Below are 22451 nucleotides of genomic sequence, written 5' to 3'. Positions count from 1 at the left end.
CGGGAACTGAACCCGGGTCTCGGGCGCTGTGAGGCAGCAGTGCTAGCCACCGTGCCGCCCATTAGGGATAAAGGGATAGGCACATTTCCTGATTTTTAATGGTGACTACTTGTTAGAAGTACTGAATTGGGAGAGAAACAGTCTCAGTTGTGGCATGTGCTGTACAACTGCAATTCTTCTCTTTAAATTTAAAAATCACCACAAGATGACTGTTTCTGCAGAACTGTCACGATCTGAAGAAGTGGAAGCTGATTCTCTGAATAACTTGAAAAGGAAGTTGAGTGGCTTCATGAGGATGAGGAACTTTGGAGGCCTCTAAAGAAAAAGCCGAGGAGTGGGGACGAAGCATTACCTTTGGTTCAGTCAGCTGGAGCACTGAGCTCACTGACCGAATTGTTTCAATAGCAGATTGTATGAGGGAGTCATAGTTGAATCTGAGGAGTTGCAGACAGATCCACTTAAATACTTTGTGTTGACTTCAGTAACAAATGAAATGGATTGCAGGCAAGGTTAAGACGATCTGAATAGGAGATAAATATGAGGAGCATTACCATTTCTATAGTGTTTGGGTAGTTCGGGGCAATGCAGCATATCTGCAGGCTTTCGTAAAATAACTGCTTGGGTAGTTAAGTCACTGAAATGAAGTCAAGAGGATGTAAAACTATGTAAAAATTGAAAGAAGTGCACATAGAGTCATAGAGATGTACAACACGGAAGCAGACCTTTCAGTCCAACCCGTCCATGCCGACCAGATATCCCAACCCAATCTAGTCCCACCTGCCAGCACCCGCCCATATCCCTCCAAACCCTTCCTATTGATATACCCATCCAGATGCCTTTTAAATGTTGCAATTGTACCAGCCTCCACCACTTCCTCTGGCAGCTCATTCCATACATGTACCACCCTCTGTGTGAAAGAGTTGCCCCATAGGTCTCTTTTATATCTTTCCCCTCTCAGCAAAAACAGAAGTGGCTAGAAAAGTTCAGCAGGTCTGTAAACATCTGTGAAGAGAAATCAGTTAACATTTCGGGTCCTGTGACCCTTAAAACTAGGGGTCTGAGGACTCAAACATTAACTTTGATTTCTCTTCACAGATGCTGCCAGACCTGTTGAGCTTTTCCGAATTCTGTTTTTAAGGGTGTAGAATTATCTCTGATGACAGATAAGGGGAAGTGAGTGTGGGCTGTCCAATGGTCTGATCAAATCCTTAGTTGAGAGTACCATATTCATTTCCAGTGACTGAAGCATAAAAATTTTAGCCTTTCAAAGTGCTAGAAGGCAGACCATGAAACTTTGTGTCACTGGGGACTGAGGAGATGAGGGTAGGATGGGGCATTCAGTCTTGCAAGATGATTCACAGAGGGTGGTACGTGTATGGAATGAGCTGCCAGAGGAAATGGAGGAGGCTGGTACAATGCAACATGTAAGAGGCATTTGGATGGGTATATGAATAGGAAGGGTTTGGAGGGATATGGGCCGGGTGCTGGCATGTGGGACTAGATTAAGTTGGGATATCTGGTTGGCATGGACGGGTTGGACCGAAGGGTCTGTTTCCATGTTGTACATCTCTATGATTCTATGATCTAATTGTAAACTGGTAATACTTCCCAGAACTTGTTGCTAAGCCATGGGTTCTGGTTCAGATCTCAAAATGACTGAAGCTGGTAGATTTAGGAAATCCTTTCGGGTCCGGAGCTCTAATCTGGAGTGAACTGTCTGGCTTCTTGTTGGGTGGTGAGCTCACCTCTGGCAAATGCATGTCACTGTATAATTCAACACTGTTTTTAACCAGGACTCCATTCCAGCAAAGATTCAGGCAGCATTTTCATTACAAAGATCGATCCTTACAAACAAACATTAGTTCATCTGCTTGGGGATGTGCAGAGGTACTCTCATCTTCAATTCCTTTGCCTCAGGGGTTGAAGGTTGTTGTGATGATCCCAGGGCTTCACTTAATCAGATCAGGCACCACACACTAGATTTGAGATGAAAATATGTGCAAGAATTGTTTTAATTGGGTCAGAGATAACTTTAGCATGGAAAAAAAATAGGTCAAATCTATTTTACTTGGCTCCTTGCTGTAAAATGTGTCAACCTGACATTACTCTGATCACCTGGTGAAGGTGAGTTCTGTATTTGTTAGTGCATATTGGAGCGGGCTATCTGTTTATGATGCCTCTGTAGAAGCAGCATATAATTTACAGCTACTCTCGGAAATGGGGCAGAGCAATGGTTCCTGACTTGTCTGATTGCTGCCTCCAGCTGTCCATACAGCACCAATTTACACATCTCCATGTCAGAGGTGATCATGGAATGACTAGCAGAGCTATGATGCAACAGTTAGCAGTGGTTGAAGGTTAGAGGAGTTTGTTTGTCCTGGGGTAAGAACAATTCAAGGGAAGTGCAAATGAAGCAAGGATAATGAGAAACAACAATTCTGAGTCGTTAGGATTTGAAATACACCGCTGGGAATGTGGTGGAGAGATGGTTCAGTTGAGTATTTGTGGGCGTTGGCTGGTTGTTTTGATAGTAATGGAGTGCAGGGCTTTGGGAAAAGACAGGAGATTGGCAGTGGGTCATAGATGACCTGAATTGGTATGGCAGCAGAAATTAGGCCATTCAACCCATCGAGGCTGCTCTGCTGTTCAGTCATGGCGGATAAATTTCTCAATCCCATTCTTCTGCTTTCTCCCCATAACCCTTGATCCTCTTGCCAACCAAGGACCTATCTATCTCAGTCTTAAATATGCTCAGTGACCTGCCCTCCACAGCCTTCTGTGGTAATGAATACCACAGATTCCCCACTCTCTGGATGAAGAAGTTTCTCCTGATCTCCGTTCTAAATGGTCTTCCCTTTCCTCTGAGGCTGTGCCCTCAGGCCCTAGTCTCTCCTACCAATGGAAACATCTTCCCAACATCCACTCTGTCCAGGCCATTCAGTATTCATATGTTTCAATTTTATTCCTCTCTCATCCTTCTAAACTCCAAGTATAACTTGAGTCCTCAAACATTCCTCATATGTTAAATTGTTCATTCCTGGGACCATTCTTGTGAACCTCCTCTGAACCTGCTCCAGGGCCAGTACATCCTCCGAGATATTGGGCCCAAAGCTGTGCACAATTCTCCAAGTGTGGTCTGACTAGAGCATTATGGAGCCTCAGAAGAACATACTGCTTTTATATTCAAGTCCTCTCAAAATAAATGCCATCATTGCGTTTGCCTTTGGAACTACTGAGTCAACCTGCAAGTTTACCTTGAGAGAATCCTGGGCTAGAACTCCCAAGTGTCTCTGCACTTCAGACTTCTGAATTTTCTCTCCATTTAGTAAACAGTCCATGCCTTGATTCTTCCTACCAAAGTGCATGACCTCGCGCTTCCCCATGTCTTCTATCTGCCACTTCTTTGCCCATTCTCCTAACCTGTCCAAATCCTTCTGCAACCTCCCCGCCGCCTCAATGCTACCTGTCTCTCTAACTATCTTTGTTTTGTCTGCAAACGTAGCCAGAACGTCCCCAGTTCATTTATTCAGATCGTTAATGTGTAAAGTGGAATGTTGCGGTCCCAACACTGAGCTTTGCGGAACACCACTTGTCACCAGCTTCCATCCTGAGAAGGACCCTTTTATGCCCACTCTCTGCTTTCTGCCAGACAGCCAAGCCTCTATCCATGCTAGCACCTTGTCTCTAACACCATGGGCCCTTATCTTACTCAGCAGCCTCCTGTGCGGCACCATGTCAAAGACCTTCTTGAAGGCCAGGAGGACAACATCCATTGGGTCTCCTTGGTCTAACGGTTTGTTACTTCCTCAAAGAATTCGAACAGATTTGTCAGGCATGATCTCCCCTTGATGAAACTATGCTGACTTTGCCCTATTTTACCATACACTCCCAAGTATTCAGAAATCTCATCCTTCACAATGGATTCCAGGATTTTGTACACAAGAGGTTATATAATTTTCTATCTTGTACCTTACTCCTTTTTTAAACAAGGGTGTCACAATAGTAATCTTCCAGTCCTCTGGGACCCTCCCTGATTTTAGCAATTCCTGAAAGATCACCAGTAATGCTTCTGTTATCACTTCAGCTATCTCCCTTCAAACTCTGGGGTGCAGTCCATCTGGTCCAGGTGGTTTATCCACCTTCAGGCCGTTCAGCTTCTCTTGCACCTTTTCCTTGTTGATGGCCACCACACTCTGCTCTGTCCCCTCACTTGTTTGAATATTTGGGAAATTACTTGTCATGCACTGTGAAGACTGACTTCCTGCACCATAACAATTCAGAAAGCTTGATCAGAAGCATCAGGTTTGAAGAGGGGCCCATTGGCAAAGTGCAAAAAGAGCAAGGCTTGCTGGATCCAAGGTCAGGGGGGTACATTAGACAATGCTTCAAGTTCCATGTGGAAACACATGGGTCTGTGATAGGGCAAGTGTGAATGTCAGCCCTTAGCATGAGACTCCATGGAGGGCATGGGAGAATGGAGTTTGGAGAGAGCAGTTGTATGGTTGGTGCACAGGTGAATAAGGAAGGAGATTGACTGACTGGGAGTCAGCAGCCTTTTAGTGAAAGCCAAGTCTTGGCCAGAGTGGCAGAATACCAAGAGCTTCTCAGCAACCTGTTTGAGCTGGAGTGGGAAAGAGGTGGCTTTTGACTAGTGAATAAAAGCTCAACTTCAGTCTGAGATATTCAGGCTATAGGCAGGTTTGACTTGTCCATTGCTTATCCGGGCACATTGTCTGACATCATGGAGGTACCTGGGAGAGTAAGGAGAGCTTGAGCTGCTGTTGACATTGGTGGAAAGAGGGAGAGCATGTGATTGTCTGACCAGAAAGGTCAATGGAGGGAGACAGGGTCTCTGTATCTTGTGAAAAGCTTTGGACTGCTGTCTGTGTGCCTTACTAAACCACAGCAGTAAACCCATGAAGGGCAAGACTTTCCTGCTGCCCTTTTTGCTCCATCTGCCCCATCCCTCCCTCACAAATACCCATCTCCTTCAGAGGAAATGCTGGGTTTCAGCTTGTGACTAAATACGCTATCTACAGCAGTGAAATTCTGATAACCTTTCCGACTGTGTTGGGTTTTAGTGACAACCGTGTACGGTCACTCTGAAATGTTTGGAGTTGCTCTTTGCTGATGAACTCTGTCTTCCTCCAGGTTTGCTGACTGGTGTGGTTGTGGACTCAGGTGATGGTGTGACACACATCTGCCCCGTGTATGAAGGGTTCTCACTGCCACACCTAACGCGGAGGCTCGATATTGCTGGCCGGGACATCACCCGATACCTCATTAAGGTGAGGCAAGGAGTTTGATTGCGTTGTATTGTCAAATGGTAGAGCTGCGCTTGTACTGCATTTCTCCTCAGTCTTGTTGGTGGCCCAACTAATGCTGGAAAGACATGGGATATTAGTTCCTCTTGGTAATGTCTAATAACAATTCATCCTCTTAATTACAGACAGACCAGACTAGTTTTGATGTAGTCTGAACATGATTTCTCCTGGAGGCCGATCAGTCTGAGTTTGTTGTCAATGCCACTTCTCTCTCTGCTTCTATTGGCTGAGTGATTTGTTAATATTCAATGCACCACTTGCAGTGGGCCATTGGAAGTGATCAATCTTTGAGATGTCTCTACATTGCCCTTGTATCATTGGACTCTCCAGGCTTGGACCTTGAACTCCTGGTGAAATGCAAACAGCCTGCTGTGGTTCATCAAGATTAAAGAACATCAGAGCTAGGAGCAGGAGTAGGCTTTCTGGCCCCACGAGCCTGCTCTCCCATTCAATAAGGTCATGGCTGACCTTCTCATGGACTCAACTCCACTTGCCCACTCCCCTTGACCCTTGATTCCTTTACTGTTCAAAAATCTATCTATCTTTGTCTTAAAAACACTAATGAGGTAACGTCATCTGCTTCACTGGGCAGGGAATGCCACAGATTCTCAACCCTTCGGGTGAAGAAGTTCCTCCTCAATTCAGCCCTAAATCTGTTTTTCTTGAGGTTATGCTCCCCTAGTTCTAGTTTCACCTGCCAGTGGAAACCGTCTCCCTGCTTCTATCGTATCTATTCCCTTCAGAATTTTGTTTCTCTAAGATTTCCCCTCATTCTCCCGTAACCTGTTTATATCCCTTTGCAGACTTTGTGTCTTCTGCACATTTTGCTCTGCTGCTCATTTGTGTTAACTGCGAATTTAGGCATCCTACACTTGGTCCCCAACTCGAAACAATTTATGTAAATTGTAAACAATTGCAGTCCCAACACTGATCCATGAGGCACACCGCTAGCCACTGATCACCAACCAGAAAAGCACCCATTTATTGTCAATCTGGCTTGCTGTTGAGTGAGAGTGGAAGACAGTTCTCTTTAAACTCGGTTTCATTAATTCCTGGTTGTGGCCTGAGTTACGGTCTGGAGAAAATTTGCAAAATCATACACAAAATAAAAACATTCAAATAAAGAAGTGTTGTGTCAGTTGCTTTACAAATCCATCTCTCATACTGAAGTATAATTGGAGACTTCTGTGGTCTTCGTTTAACCTGCCTTACACTTGAGATTTTGAGTCACAATGGAGACAAAGCTCTGATCTGTGTTGGAATGCAGTTATACTCCAGGACCATAGGGCTGCACCCTCATTAGGGAGGGATGATTGGTTGCATTTTTGTTTGAGAAGGTTTGTAGCTCAGGATGATGATCAGGTTGGAGGTTTGCTTGCTGAACCGGAAGGTTTGTTTTCTGATGGTTTGTCACCATATTAGGTAACATCGTCAGTGAGCCTTTGGTGAAGCACAAGTGTTATGTCCTGCTTTCTATTTGTGTGTCTTTGGTCTGTTGTGGTGGGTGATATCATTTCCAATTCTTATTCTCAGAGGTTGGTAAATGAGATCCAAATGCATGTATTTATCGGAGTTCTGGTTTGAATGCCAGGCCTCTAGCAATTCCCGTGTCTCTCTCTGTTTAGCCTGTCCTCTGATGGATATGATGTCCTGGTCAAACTGGTGTCCTCCTCTGCATGTAAAAATACTAGTGATAGTGGGTCATATCTTTTGTGTTGGTGTTCATGTATCCTGGTGGCTCGTTTCCTGCCTGCCTGTCTGATGTTTGTTACAGTTCTTGCATGGTATTTTGTAAATGACATTTGTTTTGCTGGTTGGTATAGTGTCCTTTAGGTCACTTAACCTGGAGATCATCACTCCTCAGGCAAGTGGAGAGGTTAAGGAGAGACTTGGTGACCTCAGTTAGTGCAGGAACTGTAGCAATGCTGTGGGGCTCATTCTGCAGTGCAAACCAGCAGTCCAGCCAACTGAGCTAGCCAACCTGCATTAATGAGATGCATATGTTACTGTGAAAAAACTGAACTTAAAAACAGAGGCAGGCTGTTTGGTCCTTGAGCCCATGGTAGGAGTAATGCTCCATTCAATTCTTCCCTGTCAGCCTTACCCTCTTTTTTTTTTTCCTTCATCTATCACCATATCTGTGTTACTCATCTTGGGACTTGTTGTGGTGATGAGTTCCACATTCTCACTGCCTCAGTGAGAAGTTATTTCTCAATTTTATTGAGTTTGTTGGTGACATCTCTCTTGCTAGCTTCTGACTTTGCTGTTCCTACAAATAGACCTGACAGTTTCACCTGATCGAAACCTCTGTTGTGCACAGACTGGATTAACAGTGTAAGTGCTGGGCTCGGCACCGGTGAGGAGGAGTTACCTATCACTGAAGGAAGATCCAAGTTTTAAAAAGAAGAGGGGAAATGTGCTATTTGTTGTCCCCAGTGTTCGTGTTTTAAAAGAGTTGCAGGGGCCTGGCTCTCTGCTGCACTTCCTTGATTATTGATGAAGTTGTTTTTTCCCCTGTACAGGAGATCCTTGCCTGACACCCATCCACCCACATGCTCATCTGCATTTGGAGCCCTGGATGGAGAAATCAGCAATGGGAATCCCAACCTGTGTACCCTTCTGGATCTCCTCTCATCCCTCCCCCTATCAGTTGTTTCCTTACACCTGAGCCTGAATACTCTCTGGTTTTAGTATCTCTGTGCTCATTTTTTCCCCCCCAAGAGAGTGGAGGATGTTGGCCCTCGAATGAGCACTGTTGCTTCCTGCTATAAGCCGTAGGAGCCCTGCTATTGGTGGTTTTATTGCCTGTTTTACCATGGCCCACTGTGCAGCTTCTGCTTTTTCAGCTTTGCTGGATATCCCCTGCAGTTCCATGTTCCACCACCACGTGGCGCTGCAGTGCCCCCTAGTGGCAATACGTGGTACTGCCGAAATGTTGTTCCACTTGGAAAAAACCCAGTTTCTTCTGTGGAGATGGAAGACTTTTGCAACAGGGCCGAAGAAATTATGGGGGTCTGAATTAATGGTGCTGGAAAAGCACAGCAGGTCAGGATGCTGCCTGACCTGGGCTTTTCCACCACCACTCGAATTCAGACTCTGGTTTCCAGCATCTGCAGTCCTTTTTTTTAACTGAGAAGAAATTATGGGGTCAGTGACTTCAACCATTAACAACATCAGTCCCACATAGACTTGTAAGCAATTAGATGTGACATTGGTGTGATTAATTGATTCTACATGCATTTGCTGAATTTAATTTGTCATGCCATGACTTTGTTAGCTGGTATATCGCAATGTTTGAACACTGATTTAAAACTTATTGACAGACAACTTGCCCTTTGTCAATAGAACAATCCCTTTATTTTTGAAATATTTCCTTTGGCACTAAAACAAAAGCAAAATGCTGCAGGTACTGGAGATCTGAGGTTAAAAGGTCACTACTGGAGGAAGTCAGCTGGTCTCATGAGAGGGGAAAACAGTTAATGCCTGAAGTCCAATGTGCCTCTTCAGAATTGCGCAAGGATAATACTAGCCTTAACATTTAACTCCACAGATGCTGCCAGACCTGCTCCAGCACTTTGTTCTTCATTTCCTTCAATATTTTCAGTTGCCAATCTTCAGGAAAAAGTTTAACTTTAGTTCTGTAATAAGTCAAAGTCTAAACAGGATTCAGCAGTCGTGGAACTGTGTGCCGATGTTTAATCCACGGCAGTCTGGATGTATTGCTTCCAATTCAGCAGTGCTTGCTGTTTCAGCTTGTAATTTGCAAGTGCAGCACGAGTGACATGAGTGAATTGTTGTAGTGGGTAGTGCAACTTTCTGTATGGGTTGTCAGTTTGTCGCAGACTTGCGCTCTATCAGCTCTGTCATGGAGAAACTGCCTCAGCTTGTTTCAATCTGTTAATTGAGTAATGACCACCATGACTCTAAGCTTGGGGCTTCCAGCCCCATTGTCATTGCTTGAGCATGTAGTCCAGGCTGAGACCTGGGTGCAGTGTTGAGGGCACTTGACTTCCATGCTCTACATCTGATTCTATGTAAGATCCTTCAAGGGGCTTAACAGGGTCAATGCAGAGAGGATGTTTTCCCTCCATGGGAGAGTCCAGGCCAAGAGGGCACAGGCTCAGAATAAAGGGGCACCGACTTGGAGGTGGAGGTGAGGAATTTTTCTCCGGGTTGAGTCTCTCAGGAATGTCTTATCACAGAGAGCTTATACATTTAAGACTGAGATTCTTGACCAGTCAAGGAGTCCAGGGTTACGGGAAAGGGCAGGAAAGTGGATGTGAGGAATGTCAGATGAGCCATGAACGTGTTGAATGATAGAGCAAGCTCGATGGGCTGATTGGCCTGTTCCTGTTACTGTTTCTTCCCATCTTGTGCACACGTGCATCATTGCCAGATGTGCTAAGCTTGCCATTTGATTTTAATTTGCATTGGTGGGTGTGGGGTTGGGGAAAGAGAGAAGCAGGGATTTTTCTCCCTGGCCACTATCTCTCTCAAGATCATTCATTCACTGCTGTTGGACCTTGCTATATGCAAATTGGTTCCTGTTGAAGAACAGAACCTTCTTTGAAAAGCAATGGTTGCAAAATCCTTCAGTTGCAGTTGGTCTTCATTGTGAATTGCTGAGCTGTAGAGATGAGCATGTGCTGACTGCTGAGGTCACTTGTTACCATGAGCTTTGGGCATGGTTGAATTGTTGATGACTTTGACTGAAACTCATTCAGCATGTTTGAGAATTCACTAACTTCATAGAACCACGCTTCAAAATGTTTTGTTTGCAATAGGAATGTGTGGTGTATTTTTAGCATTTTGAGATTTACATAACGTTTAAAAAGCACAGGGGACTTGAGCTTATGTCGTTACTTGAATGTCTTTGCAAATGTTTCATATTGGCTGCTGTAAAATCATTATCTCGCTTTGGAAGTTTTACCTGTACCTGTTGCTGTTCAGTGATGGTAGTGCAGTGTTTTAATGACGTTTGAATCTTCCAGCTGCTTCTCCTGCGAGGTTATGCCTTCAACCACTCTGCCGATTTTGAAACAGTTCGTATGATGAAGGAGAAGCTATGTTATGTGGGTTACAACATTGAACAGGAGCAGAAACTGGCGTTGGAAACTACAGTGTTGGTGGAGTCCTACACGGTGGGTATTACTATAGTTAGTGAGTCATTTCCTTGTTCTGCAGCATGTGCTGACTGTACCATCTCCCAGCACTACATTGAGCCTCAAAATGCCTGACTTGCTCAGAAAATAGAGCCAGTGACTCTGCGTGCTAAATCTTTGCAGAGCCCACCAGCTAACCTGGTGAGCTCCCTCCACCCCCAGAAATCCTTTCTCTGCCTTTCCAATTTTTATTTTTTTTCCTGATGGGATGTCCTTTCTCTTATTCTTGTTCATGTCCTCAGCCTCTGCCCCTCTTGCATTCTGCTTTCTCCCCCGCCACTTGCTGTTGTTCCCTTTCTCGCTCCCCCTCGCTGTCTCCCCTCTCTGGGCCTCCCTGCTCCTCCCCTTTATGGCCCCCTCGCTGTCTCTTGCCCAGGCCTTATTTTTCCCCTATGCCCCCTCTGCTATCTGGTGAACAGGCCATATTTGGGATTACCTGGTTGTCTTTGTGACTCCATTCCTACTGGCTTCTGGGCTGACTACCATTTGGAGTGGTCAGTGTTTTGCTGACTCGACCGCAGAATCAGACTGAGTTTCAGCTCAGGGCACGGTAACTCACAAACATCTCCTACTACCTCTCCCACCTCCTGCCCACGTCTGCAGGTGCTGAAAACCCTGGCATGCTCTCTTAGGAGCCCATGGATCTGGTGGGACTCTTGGGCTGTCATTAAAGTGAGCATTTGACCAGTATTTGGCTGGAGATTCAGCAGCAGCTATTGACTGACTGGTGTGAGGCTGGCGTGATGCCATTGAGCCAGATCCTGTACTGTCAGAATTTCCCTGCAGGCCTCTGGGTGATGGGCAGAATGTTTTTTTTTATATTATTTCACAGGATGTTGGCATTGCTGGAAAAGCTGATATTTGTTACCTTGAACTGTGTGGTTTGCTGGGCAGTTAAGAGTCAACCACATTGCTGTGGAATTGGAGTCACGTGTAGACCAGACTGGTTAAAGATGGTAGATTTCCTTCCCTCAAGGACATTAGTGAAACAGATGGTGGGTTTTTTTAACAACAATTGATTGGTTACACAGTGGCCATTCAGCTAACTTTTAATTCTGAAATTTTCTTGAACTCCAGTTTCTCCATCTGCCCATCTACCATGATGGGGCTTGAACACTCATCCCAGGAACGTCAGCTGGAGTTGTGGCTTACAAATCCAGTGACACGCACAGAGACGTGCAGGCGCACGTGGTACTTTTAAATATCGTTTGCCTGAGAGAACACAGTTCTGTTATGGTTCCCATATCCTTCAGCTGTTCAGAAATAGCTGTCCCCAATTTCAATTTCTTAAAATAGGTTGCGCACAAGTCAGGAACTGTCAAAATGAAACAAAGATTGCCCAGAATGCCCCTGAAAATAAGTGATTGCTTTGATGTTGACGCTGAACTTAGTGAGCTCTTTCAGCCCACACCTCCCTGGATCCCTCCATTCTCACTAACTGGTTATCCTAGAGTTTGTCTTCAGAGATTGGGTTCCTAAAGCCAGAGTCTTTTCAGCTTCCAGATGGCCGTGTGATAAAAGTTGGAGGAGAGCGGTTTGAAGCTGCTGAAGCCTTGTTTCAGCCTCATCTCATCAATGTGGAAGGTGTCGGTGTGGCAGAGTTACTCTTCAGTACGATTCAAGCAGCTGATATTGACACCAGGTATGTGAGCAGTGGGCATTTGGGGTTTTAGAAGTGTGGGTGTCTTGGTAATCACTGGCTCCTTTACAAATCCATTAACCCATGGTTAGCTAGTCACTTCCAATTCCATCTGTTTCAGGCGGTTTGTTTCTTTGATCAGAATGTTGAAGCTAGTTTGTAAATGTGTACCATGCAGCAGGGTGAGTATTACTCCGAATCTTTGGCCCAGTTTATTCACTGCTGTCTGTTATTGCTCCCTTCCCAGGTCGGAGTTCTATAAGCACATTGTCCTCTCTGGTGGCTCAACAATGTATCCTGGATTACCATCACGCCTGGAGCGTGAGCTCAAACAGTTGTACCTCGAGCGTGTTCTCAAAGGGGATGTTGAGAAACTTTCTGTAAGTCACACTATGTACTGGTCAGCGATTCTCCAAATGTCTCAACTGCTGACTGTAATCTGACCTCCGTTCATGGACTGATGCAGTACGGTCTTGGTGTTACTCCAATGCACAGTGTGTTGTGTCCTGATGTTGCAGTCATGTTCCACTCTACCCCTCCCCCTCCTCTCCACTCCTCTATCCTGGAATGCGGTTTCCTTTTTCCTGGTCCTGCCCTCGTTGTGAAAATTCTCCTTGTTTTCAAATCCAGTCTTATCTATCCAGTTACAGCCAGAGAATTGCATGCAATGGCTTCGCTTCCAACAGTGGTCCCCTCCACTCTCCATCGATTTGCAGCCCCCTGTTGGCATCTGAAGGCATGTGTTGGTTTTCACATGTATGCTGACGACACTAATTTCTGTCTCTGATCCCTTGATCCCTCCACACACTCTCAAAATAATTAGCTTGCCTGTCTAATGTCGGTATTGGGTGATAGAAATTTCCTCTCACTAAATTTTGGCAAGATCAACCATTTGAGTCACTCTTCCACCAGCTCCATCCACCACCTCAGCAACTGAGAGACTCTGAAATAAGCTGCTCACTCCCTCAGATGGTCAGCTGGCCACACCCATGTTGTCACTAATACTGTCTCGTTCAGTTTGACATCAGAGCATCCATTTTCACCCTGTGCTGAAACCCTCACCCATGCATTTGTTTCCTGTAGACCTGATAATTGCTGGAGGATTCCTGGTCTCCTGTGCTCAATGTTCTATTAAATTGCTCCTTTAAAACTCTACTGTTAAAACTCTCTAGGGAAGAGTTCTCTAAAATTCCAGCCTCGAGTATCCCTGATTCCCATTGCTAGCTCCAAAATTCCCTCCTAGAATATACCCATTTGCCCTACTCCCCATCCTGTCCAAGGAACTTGCTTGACAAGGCATTTGATGTCTTCATGTGGTTGTTGGCTGTTTGATAACTTTGCTGTGCACTACCTCAAGGCCAATAAAGCTGCGAAACAAATGAAATTGGGATGTACCTTCTCCATCCCTCCCCTCCCCCCCCTTGTCTCCTCCTGTGGCAGCAGAGGTTCAGCTGTCTGGAGTTCTGTTCCGAAGTCTCCGTTTTGCCATTTATCCTCTGGCCTTGTTTTGAAGGCATACACACAGCTTCATGCTCAGGTCTCTCTGCCCTTCCACAGAAGGACTGTTGTCACTTTTTATCTGTGCTTCTATACAACTCTAGTCCCATACGAACAACTTCCCTCTGGAGTGGCTGAGCGGACTGTTTAGATCAGGGCATCTACTAGTCTTGCTGATACCCTCCCAGAACGACTGAATAATTAAAATGGCCCGTTACCTAAAGAAAGCACCCTGGATCTGCCCACCTGCCAGAAACTGTCCCTCTTGTTTATTGCTGAGTCACCCTCTGTGAGTGAGAAAGCTGTGACTTTAGTTTCCGTAACACTGAAGTAGTGCTGCTCCCTCAGTTCCCCTGACCCTGCACCGATGCACGTACGGTCTGAAAACCAGTATGATCTCAGAGCAGACATGGGGCTAGACAGCCCGTTGGAACCTTCAACATGGGAGCAGACTCTGAGCTCCAAGTTAAAGACTGAGACAAAGAAAATAAGATTTATCATCGGCTGCGTTATTTCCTCAAACTTGTTTTCCAAGCAGCTTTTCCTAATCGATTTCCGTCAGTATGACACACTGGAGATGAGTTATGACAGAGTTCCAGAGGCTGTGGTTGATATGTAATACCTTTATCAAAGTGGAGCTATCTATAGGAAACTCTTGGCACAGTGTAAGCTGTTGGACTTGCCTGACCCTGGTTATGTCCCTATCTGATATCACTCCATCTAGTTGGTATGTCAGTAAACTGACTGACTGTGGGAGGGAATCCCACCTGATTCAGTCAGTGCTGAGTGCTTTCTTCCCGAGTTGTACAGTTGAAGGTTTGTTTCCTGTTAACACTCCCGAAGAAGCTGCTTTGTCATTGGTCTTTGGTGATATTTAAAGACGAGACTCTCTCAGATGCTTGTTAGTGTCCTGGTCAGTATAAATTGAGTTAAGGAAGCAATTAACAAATTACAAGTAGTAAAGCAAGGCCGCAGGTACCAAATTAATAATCACGACTTTTTAAAGATGTGTGCAGGAAGAACACAGGTAGAAGTCGGCTGTGATTGCATTTCAAGCAATTGTTGAAATGACCGGGCAGGGGATATTCAAATGGTATTGGAATGGTGGGAGAAATTAACCCTAGATTTAAATCTATGCTGATAGTTTGCCTTTTGAATGCTCCCATTCAGAAATTCAAGATCCGTATTGAAGATCCGCCTCGGCGCAAACACATGGTGTTTCTGGGAGGAGCTGTCCTCGCTGACATCATGAAGGATAAAGATAGTTTCTGGATGACCCGACAGGAATATCAGGAGAAGGGCGTTCGAGTCTTGGAGAAACTTGGAGTGACTGTTCGATAAATTCATGTGTTTGTTCCAACGGTTCTCATTGCTTTTTGTTATTTCTTGCTCCTCTTTAAATCATTTGACTATTTGACCTGGAGAAGCTTCTGCCCTTTTGACTCCTGGGGTCAGCTTTTTTTTTTGTTTTTGTTCACTGGTACTGCTGGTTTCCTGGGAGAGCTTTTTTCCATGTTTGTCAACTTCCCTGAAATGTAAAAGCATCTAACTTGACCATTTCCTTACAAACAAAACAAGGGGCAGAGATGGGGGGGGGTGGGGGGAAGGGAGGGAGGGGTGCATTTAGGAAGGGTCAGTCTGCCATGTTGTGCCAGTCCAGTCCAGCACTTGAAGAACCCCTTGTAGGTTGTAGCTGTAGTGTTGGACTGGTCACTGTCTGAAGAACACCATCTGGTTTGACGCTCTGGCTGAGAGGGACCACCACACTCACCTAAGTGTTTGTTTTTAGAAAAAGCAGCTTTCATGACCACTACATTGCAGTGGTTTGTGCTGAGACTTGATGAATTTTAATTTCGGTTCACTTTCTGGAAGTGGGGCCAGAGTACAATGTCAGTGTCATTTTCCTTGTTGTAAAACAAGCCTTCATTGTCAAGTCCAGGGATGGGCTGTGGTCATGAATAATAAAATTTGGGTTTGGAGATTTTTCTGTTGTGGGGTGGTAAATCCCAGCTAGCCTGATTTAACTGTTGTTTCCTCTTTAAAACAGTGGTATGCAGTGTTGCACATCTCTGGTAATTGGAAAGACAACAAATGTGGCAATGGATGGGCAAAAATCTTCATTTGGGCGCAAGGTTACAGCAACAAAACCTTGTAGAACTAAAAGGGACTGGGTTCCCTATTATTAGATTTAAACCATTTGTAGCTATGTTCACTAAAATTAAACCTATATAATATAAATATATATAAAATATGAGAAGCTAGAACTTATAAATTGATAGAGGTGATATTTAAATTGATCAGGGCTCCACTTATTCATCAAGTGCTTCCTGTTTGAACTGATGAAACATTTAAGGCAAAGTTGCAGCATGTACGGTTACAGTGCCACAGAAGTCTTTATAACCTGGATCTTTTTAGATAATTGTGCATATGTTGTTTAAATTGGTGTCGTTTAGTTGGGTAAGGTCAGAAACATGAAGCTTCAGACAGAGAATTGTAAATTTAGGTAAGATTGAGGATATTTAGCCCATCGCTTTTCTGTTACTAACCCACTGACCTGAACTATCTGCTGCACTTTACCTGTAGCTTTGAATATTTGGTTTCTCTTGTCGTTTACCCAACTCCCTCTTGAATATGATCACCTTGGCTTCAATAGCTCCCGATAAAAATGCATTCCATGTTCTGGTAACTTGATTGGGTGGGGGGGGGGGGGATGCGGGCGGGCGGGAGAGAGATGCTTTGCACCATTGCAATTCCTTTAGAACGATCTGAACAGTGTAAATTTGGTGCCAAACTTCTCTTAAACTATTATCTGCCAAATTTTAATTCTAAACCTTGCAGTTTAGAGCTGTATCCAACCTGTTGAAAAGCCCAGTGTGCCTGTCTATGTGGGAAGTTGGCTGAATTGCATACAAAGTGTTTGGATGTTTGTAAGTGAGCTCAAAGCCATTCGGAGTCCCCTTCAACTTGTTTTAAAGAGATGTTATCTGCTGACGTGGCAGCTTTAAATGGCTGAATTAGCAAGGTCCATACCTACATAACATTTTTCAATTATCTTTGATCTTTAATAAAGTTTAATTATGAGTTACCCTCATTATCCTCGCTTGAACCAGCACTGTGTTTAAAAAATGAGTAAACTGGTGAGTGTTGTTTGAACTTTGGTTTTTAATGGTTGCTCTGTTTCCTAAAAATGTATTGTGCAACTTTCAGAACCAAAAGTTGAGCAAGCAATTTGTGCAAATGATTGCTATTAAAAAAATGTACAAAATTGGCCACAAATATTGTTAATTTGAGATCTTTTGTATGTGAGGTTGTTTCATGCACCTCATGTCATTCACACACTCTTCAGGAGCACTGTCAAGCTTCAGAAGTTGCATCCTCTTAAGCTGTAAATTCAAATCCAAAAGCCACCTGTGGGTGGGCAGTGCTGCTGTCACCCATCAGATTAAACGGTCTGCAAACTTTCAGTTACAGCTCCCTATGAAAACTGGTGCTTTTTAAAAATTAAATCGGGGTTTCTTTCATGTGCAAGGTGGATTCAATGAAATTGCATTGTGATAGTTCACTCAATCTCTGATTGAGGGTGTGATTTGATTGCCCTCCCTATTGGCGAGGGCTGTTGGCTCTCTAGCTCAAGCACTCGCTGCAGCCCCTGCCTGTCTCCTGATGTTGAGAATTATCTCTAGAATTGGGGTCAGTGGGAGTCTGACACTAGGATACATTTACAGCTTCACATTTACCATTGTCACACTTCAGCTTACAGTCAGCAGTTCTGATCATAAGTCATCCAACTCGAAACAGTAACTCTTCTTTCTTCCAAATGATACTGTCAGACCTGCTGAGTTTCTCCAGCAATTTTTGCTTTTGTTTGATTTTGAACATCTGCAATTCTTTGTTTTATTTTGTAGTTTGGTAATGGTTTTTTGTTGTAAAATTAATTTGCTTGTGAAGTTTTGCAAACCATGTTTTTCATGTTCATTGTGAATCTCATTTGTCTGTGTTGTATTGACTGCGCACAGACCTTACCCTTGCCTCTGTCTGGGAGGTTATAATGTGTGAAAGATTTGGGTGTGTTGATATAACCCAGATTATTTGAGACAATAATGGAGTTTGCAAAACAGGAGTATTTATTTTAAAACCGGATTCCTGACCAGCCTCATGTAATTTTCAATGGTAGTGCAACGTTAAATGGAAATCTGACTGTGCAGGTGGCTGTATTCGGGTCAATACTGAGATGTTTAAAGCACTAACTATCTGAAATACCTGTTACAAGAATGATTCTGCACATTTGCTTTTACTTTATTGCAGTGTGCGCAACCCTCCTTGAGTTAGTAGGCAGTCTCTGCAGTGGTCTTACACAGGCATATTAACAGAAGGCAGTAATGTCTGTCAGAGCACTTGTATGGACAGCATTCTAACTATAACACCATGTTTGATCTTGTGAATACGTTGACCACCATCCTTTGGCTCAAAGAATCCAGATTTTTCGAGTTACTACCTGCCAGCTGCTGAATTCAGATTCTCCCTGGTGTTAAACTGCACGCTGGCTCAGTGGTTAGCACTGCTGCCTCACAGTACCAGGGTCCCAGGTTCGATTCTGGCCTCTGGCAGCTGTCTGTGTGGAGTTTGCACATTCTCCCTCCGTGGGTTTCCTCCGGGTGCTCCGGTTTCCTCCCATGGTCCAAAGATGTGCAGGTTAGGTGAATTGGCCATGCTAAATTGCCCATAGGTACATTAGTCAGAGGGAAATGGGTCTGGGTGGGTTACTCTTCAGAGGGTTGGTGTGGACTTGATGGGCTGAAGAGCCTGTTTCCACACTTTAGGGAATCTAATCAATCATCAACAACAAAAATTAAACTTGTGCTTCCTTGTGTGCCAGTTTTGAGGTGAGGCAGTTGTACAGACAGTGAGGGCAGGGAGTTGGATTTCAAACCCCAGAAAATATTATATCTGAATAAATTGACTGCTATTTTGGGGTGTAAAACTCAACTGAAATTTAAATAATTATATGCAGTATCCCCACCCTGTTACTTATTTGATTGTGAACAATTTGTGAAACAAAACCAGACTTGAAGAAGTTGGAATTAAATATCAGAAGGAAAATGGCACATTACGGTTACGAGATGTGCAGGTATTTATCATAGTGTCGTAAGTTTGCTTTTTCTTTGTGCTTGTTGAGATGTGAGCACAGGAGATGAAGGATTTGTCATCTCAATTCCCTGGTGAAGTCTGAACATAAGCCGAGTGCACAGTACAACTCCTTCGACTTTGTCCCAAATCATTGCTGCTGTCTTGGTGTGTTTTTTTTGAAGTATCAGTCAGTATTACACTCTCCTCAGAGTCTGGATTCTGTGCCAGGTATGTGAGCAGACATCCTATAGTACAGGATGAAAGGAGTGTTGCTTTGGTGGACTGCATATGTTCAGCTGGGACCCTTTTTGCTGCTTCTGGTGTACTGAAGGCATTCCATTGTACAGTTTCAAAGCAATGAGGAGGAGAAATCCTTAGCCAATGTTTATCTCCCACCACCACCGCTGTGTAAGTATCTGCTAATTTTTGTGGGAGCTTGCTGTGCAGAAGTTGGTTTCGCTGAAGTGACTACACTTGTGTACTAATTAGCTGTAACACTGATATATCCTGAGGTTATAAAATGTATAATGTGAATGAGTTAGCTCTGCCTGCCACTCCCCTGAAAGCCCCAGGATGAGATCCCATTTACAAAGTATTTTAAGGCTCTCCATCTGTCACAGATGAGTGTTGTGTTTTATAAGCCCACAGCTATTCAGTTCCCCCAGAAATAAATATTTTCTGAATTAGAATAACACTTTCAGCTGCAACTTTGATGTTTTCTCTCATTTATAGCAAGCTTTTCACAAACCTTGAGTACTCAATTTGTTCATGTCTGTTCCTCTGGTTCCCCTACCATGTTAGTGTCACAGGTAGACTTTTGTGTACTGTTTGAAAGCTGTCAATAAGTAACTTTGTACAGGCAGTTATAAAACCAATCTATTCATTCTGTGTAAAGTGCCACTGAATTAACCTACTGAATGCTGGCTGCAATTTACAATTGTGCAGAGCCTGTGATCTGGATGAAGTGAAACCTTTCTTTTGAGAATCGTCACAAAATGTGACATTGACTTGTATGTCTTTCAATCAAGATTCCCAAGTTTGCAAACCTTGTCCTGAGGTTACTACTGCGTAACAGTATTCTTGGGAAGGAACTTGGTGGTGTCAAAATAGTTTTCACAGCTTTACTTCAGTCTCGCGGCTATTTGGGTAGTTTAAACATGAGTTCATTTGTTAAAATTAAATTCTGCACCAGGTGGCAGATGATTTATGTTATCTTGCCTGCATTGCTCTCCAAACAGAATCAAGCCATCCATTGAACAGTTGGAGAGAATTGGGACAGTAGTCATTATTCTTTGGTTAGTGTTTTGATCATGTGGGTGAAAATGTGCTGCATAAATGGGTTAGTTTCATGAGGGGTGGGGAGAGCTGGATGCTCAGTGCAACGTTCCACTGGGGCTTTGTCATATAAATGTAAGGACAAGAATCCCTTTCATTCCCCTGTGAGCATTGTTCAGAAAGTGCTTGAACAAGACAATGTAGGAATGTCTGTTAATGGTTATTTTGCATCTGTTTGCGCTGGATAACTATACTGTGCTGTATTTTGAAAAGATTCTTTAATCCATATGGATGAAACCATCAAATTTTTAACATGGTGTATTGCTTTATTTACACTGTCACATCAAGTTTGCACTGGTTCTGACAGGTGGATTTCATGTCTGTGAATTGCAGGTGTCTGTATGAGAAGGCCAGTTTAGGTTTGTCAGTGCAAAAGCACAGTCAGTGTAAGCCCTGTTCAATCCAGCAGTGTTTTCCCCACCCACCCCACCACTGCTTCAGCCTCAATGGTGACAGCTGTCTTTAATTCAAAGGAAATTCAGAAATATAAGGTGATTTTTCCAGTGGGCAGAAGTGAGGAGGAAACCTTGATACAGGAGTGGACTGTACCATATGATGAATCTTAAGACAGATTGGTTTTTGGATTAGAGCGAGGGGGGTAAGGTCAGTGGCAGCCTGCCTTTCAGAATCATTAGCATGTCAAAGTGGGCCATTTGACCCACCATGTCTGTACCAGCTCTCCAAATAAGCACATTTTGACCATCATCCTCTACTTCCTGCCACTAAATTAACTTTGGATCTAAATTGCCCTGGATTCCGTGGGCTCTAATTTCTTAACCACTCTGTCGAGTGAGACATTGACAAAAGCCTTGAAGTCCATGTAAACTTAAACTGCACTGCCCTCGTCTACAGGCTTTTCTTTGCACACCTTTACTGTCCTTGTCCAGCTTGCTTTGTGTTCTGCACTGAGTTTGGTTGGAGTGTGCTGTTGTGTGTAGATGGCTGTCTTGTTTGAGCCAACAGTGTGCTGGAGAAACTCTGCAGTCTTGGAGAATCTGTAGAGAGAAAGCAGAGTTAAAGTTTTGAGTCCAATGATCTTTCAGAACTGTTTCTGCCAGAGAGGCTGTCCGATCTGAATTTCTTCACTTTGTTTATGTTGGAGTTCCAGCACTACTTTTGTTTTTGAGCTCCCACTATACCTTCATCCCTTCAGGCTTACACCGTGATCCCCTGTTTTCATCCTGTCAGCCTGCATGTCTTTCAGAAAAGATTCCTAGCTCCCAGGAGTTTGAACACTGGGTGTATTATTTGAGCTCTGTTCCTGTTCTTTGGTATTTTGAAACCAAGATTGCTAACCTGAACATACAAGGGAGCAACCCTCAGCATTTAAAAGGTGCAAAATCTCTTCCACTCAAATGTTGAACATGAATGTGCAAGTCTTATTAGAAATACAGAGAGTATCTGATATTCTTTGAGCTGGTTTTAAGGGAATTTGGTTTGTTCCAAGATTTTTCTTAGGTCAATAAAGACTCATGGCCTCATTGCATAATGTTGAGGTGCTGGTGTTGGACTGGGGTAGACCAGGTCAGAAGTGTACAACACTAGGTTATGGTCCAACAAGTTTATTTGAAATCTCAAAACTATCAGAGCACTGCGTCTTCAGGTGAATATTGGACTTTAACCTGGTGGTGTGACCTCTGACCATGTCCACCCTGGCACCTCCATACCATTTCTCTCCTTTTGTGGGTCGAACCTTTTGCCCTGTCCTGATTTGAATTTAGCAGCAGTTGAGATTGTTATGCCGTGGTGTTACTTTCTTAAACCAGTGAAGTCAGTCCTGTTCAATCATTAAGCAATAAATTGCTTTCAGGTATATCTCTGAAGTATGTACAGTCCTGCCTCATCCGGTTTAACTCGTCAAAATAGCCTAAAGCAGCTGCTATTAGCATTGTTTTCAAAGGATGAAGACTGAGTAGGAATTTACCTAATTGCTACAGAGATGAGTACAAGAATTTGGGAAGCTCCTGTCCATAAAGGAAGTGTTTGGAATGTTAAAATGGATTGAAGCTCATTAAGCTTTGTGTCTCAAAGAAACTAATAAGACTGCCACTTTCTTTAACAGCTTGTGTTGTTCGCTACCTGTTTGTGTACTTGTTCTGAAATAATTGGTGGTACAGATTGTTAAAGAAACCTTCTCCCAAGCAATGTCTACATTCTCCCCACCCCAGTACCTGTTGTTGTTCAGACAAGAGCCATCTGCCAGGAGATTCCTGGTAGATTCTGTTCCAGTCGTGTAAAGGCTTTAGGACCCTGGAGCAGTCTTGCAATGAAGTCATTGAGCTGCTTTTCACTGGGCATAAATAGCACACTGTGGGCAGAGTTAATGGGTGAGGGAGAGACATGGGAGAAACCTGCTGTCTAACCATG

General features: G+C 43.9%; 1 protein-coding gene across 1 annotated transcript in view; it reads left to right on the top strand.

The window, feature by feature from the left end:
• LOC122553124 (actin-related protein 2) overlaps positions 1 to 16898 on the top strand; it is a 42049-nt gene extending 25151 nt beyond the window's left edge. Inside the window, exons 5-9 of the mRNA XM_043696679.2 lie at positions 5152 to 5288; positions 10316 to 10465; positions 11983 to 12128; positions 12373 to 12505; positions 14793 to 16898. Of these exons, the coding sequence (XP_043552614.1) occupies positions 5152 to 5288; positions 10316 to 10465; positions 11983 to 12128; positions 12373 to 12505; positions 14793 to 14963 (737 nt within the window). The 3' untranslated portion in view covers positions 14964 to 16898. The remainder of the gene's footprint in view (positions 1 to 5151; positions 5289 to 10315; positions 10466 to 11982; positions 12129 to 12372; positions 12506 to 14792) is intronic.
• Positions 16899 to 22451: the final 5553 nt, after the last annotated feature.

This window comes from Chiloscyllium plagiosum, unplaced genomic scaffold, assembly GCF_037043375.1.
Source record: "Chiloscyllium plagiosum isolate Xiang-an unplaced genomic scaffold, Cpla_swu_hap1 HiC_scaffold_10, whole genome shotgun sequence".
In the NCBI taxonomy this organism is placed as follows: domain Eukaryota; kingdom Metazoa; phylum Chordata; class Chondrichthyes; order Orectolobiformes; family Hemiscylliidae; genus Chiloscyllium; species Chiloscyllium plagiosum.
This window is presented reverse-complemented; position numbering and strand designations above follow the sequence as displayed.